Here is a 2,500-nt window from a genome sequence, read left to right as displayed (position 1 = left end):
CGTTTTCAGCACCCTAATTTGCTGCTGCCGCCGTTTGCTGCTGCTGCTGCTGCTGCTGCAACACGCATGCACGCCTTCACGCAGCGCATCCTGGGCGCGCCGGCAGCAGCAGCAGCAGCTGCTGCTGCTGCTGCAGACACAGCAGCAGGGGAAACAGCAGCAGCAGCAGCACGTGCAGCAGAGTGGAACGGCTTGGATTTGAGGTCTCCTTTTGGGGTGTCTGCAGCAGCAGCAGAAGCAGCAGCAACAGCAGCAGAAGGAGGCCCTCAAGATCGGGTGTCTCTGCTGCAGTGGACTATGAAATGCGACACACAGATTAGCGGCTTCTTGGGTTATTTCTTCTGCTGTCTCTATCGCGATGTATATATGTCAATAGATCCACGCTGCAGCACTCCAGCAATGGTATCGTGGTTTCCTGCTCTGCTGCTGCTGCGGGAGCCGCTGCTGCTGCAGCAGCAGCAGAAGCTTCTCCTCTCTATCACACGCAAAGGAGACAATCATAGGGTTTGGATTGAGAGAGCTCTGCTGTCTCCTCACCCCACACCCGTACAGAATCTTAATGGGGTCTGCGTATCTATGTCCACTTAACTCGTTCTTCTTCTGTCTCCTTCTGTCTTTATCTGTCTCCTTCTCTCTTCATCTGTCTCTCTGTGTCTTTATCTGTCTCCTGCTGTCTTCTTCTGTCTCTTTGTGTCTCCTTCCGTCTTCTTCTGTCTCCTTTTATCGGTTTTTGTCTGTCTTTATCTGTCTCCTCCTGCCTTTATCTGTCTCCTTCTCTCTTTATCTGTCTCTTTCTGTCTTTATCTGTCTCCTTCTGTCTATCTCGCTCCTCCTCTCTGTGTCTGTCTGCTGTCTCCTTCTGTGTTTATCTGTCTCCTTATGTCTTTATCTGTCTCCTTATGTCTTTATCTGTCTCTTTTTGTCTTTATCTGTCTCTTTTTGTCTTTATCTGTCTCCTTTTGTCTCTTTCAGTTTTGTCTTTCTTTTTATTGCTGCAGGGGCCTTTGCTGTGCCTTTGTCTTTTTTATTTTATCTCCTTTCTCTGCTGCATGCAGCAGCAAAATGCATAATATATTCATCTGTCATGAGGGAACAGCAGCAGCAAAAAACGCAGCAGCAGCAATGCAGCAGCAACAACAGGAGCAGCAGCAGCAGCAGTTCGTGCTGCTGCTGCTGCTTCTGCTGCGTCTGCAGCTGCTGCTACTGCTGCTGCACTTGCTTGGGAGGGAGAGGGGTCTTGTTGTTTTTTGCTGTTTTTTATTAATTCTTTTTTCTCTATCGAGCTGAGCACTCAAGAGAGGCCCTCAGTCTAAACCCTAAACCCTAAACCCCAAAAGATAAAACTACGTTCGATTCCTAGCAACTAGCCATATGTACACCTAAACCCTAAACCCTAAACCCTAAACCTCCCCAGGGTTGATCCCGTCCGCAGAGCAGGCTTGACAGCCTTGGGCCCTGTCTCCCGTGGCTAGCTACAGCTAGCTGCAGCTAGATAGGCTTGCTGCAGCTAGCAGCAAGCTCTCTGCAGCTAGCAGCAAGCTCTCTTCAGCTAGCTAGCTGGGAGCAGCTAGTTCTGTGTAGCTACAGCTAGCTGGAGCCCGATACCTTTTGGAGGTGCAAGCTGCTGCATCAGGCAGGTTTGCCTACAGATAGCTGCAGCTAGCTGTAGCTAGCTGTAGATATCTGTAGCTAGCTGTAGCTAGCAGTATATTGCTGTAGTTAGCTAGAGCTGGCTGTAGCTACCTGTGGCTAGCTGTAGGTAGCAGTAGGTTACTGTAGCTAGCTAGAGCTAGCTGTAACCAGCTGTAGCTAGCTAGAGCTACCCATAGCTAGTTAGAGCTAGCTGTAGCTAGCTGTAGCCAGTGGTAGCTAGCTGTAGCCTACTAGAGCTTGCTGTAGCTAGCTATAGCTAGCTAGTAGAGCTAGCAACCTCCTGCAGGAGCTCAAAGAGAGCTCTAGCGGCGCTGCGTAGAAGAATGAAAGGCCTATAGACAGCTGAGGAGACCCCAAAGTGCTGTGGTTGTAAGCCTAGGGTTTAGGGTTTAGGGTTTACGAGTTAGGGTTTAGTGGAGACGGCTTGGGGTTTAGGGTTTAGGGTTTAGGGTTTCTTCATTCTGCCTTTGCCTTCTGTTGACTCTGCAGCAAAAATTTAAATACTTTAATTTAAACAAAAACGAAAAATAAAAAATGATAGGAAGTCCGCATGAAGCCAACTGTGGGGCCCGGCAGCAGCGCATGCACGCTGCTGCTGCTGCTGCTGCTGCTGCTGTTGCTGCTGCTGCCTTCTATGCCGCCAGCAGCCTTTACTTGTCTTTTGCTGTAAATGGTATTTTATGGGTGTAGAACGCATGCGGAATTTAGATCGAGCAGCAGCAACAGCAGCAGCAGCAGCAACTGCAGCAGCAGCAAAGTTAAACAGTCGGCAGCAGCAGCAGCAGCAGCAGCAGCAAGTTGACCCCGTAGGCGGGGGCGGCGGCAGCAGCAGCAGCAACAGCAGCAC

The 2,500-nt window shown here is 50.1% G+C and overlaps 1 protein-coding gene across 1 annotated transcript in view; it reads left to right on the top strand.

Moving 5' to 3' along the window:
• Positions 1 to 2,500, top strand: part of EAH_00030520 (protein arginine n-methyltransferase, putative) — a gene marked incomplete at both ends in the record, with an annotated part of 21,588 nt that overhangs the window by 14,978 nt on the left and 4,110 nt on the right. The window contains 2 exons of the mRNA XM_013392485.1: positions 1 to 331; positions 2,344 to 2,500. The exon at positions 1 to 331 is cut by the window's left edge and continues 1,623 nt beyond it; the exon at positions 2,344 to 2,500 is cut by the window's right edge and continues 152 nt beyond it. Of these exons, the coding sequence (XP_013247939.1) occupies positions 1 to 331; positions 2,344 to 2,500 (488 nt within the window). The remainder of the gene's footprint in view (positions 332 to 2,343) is intronic.

Source organism: Eimeria acervulina, genomic scaffold (assembly GCF_000499425.1).
Source record: "Eimeria acervulina Houghton genomic scaffold, Eah_scaff282, whole genome shotgun sequence".
NCBI classification, from domain to species: Eukaryota; Apicomplexa; class Conoidasida; order Eucoccidiorida; family Eimeriidae; genus Eimeria; species Eimeria acervulina.
Note: the sequence above shows the minus strand (reverse complement) of the source record. Positions and strands in the feature narration are given on the sequence as shown.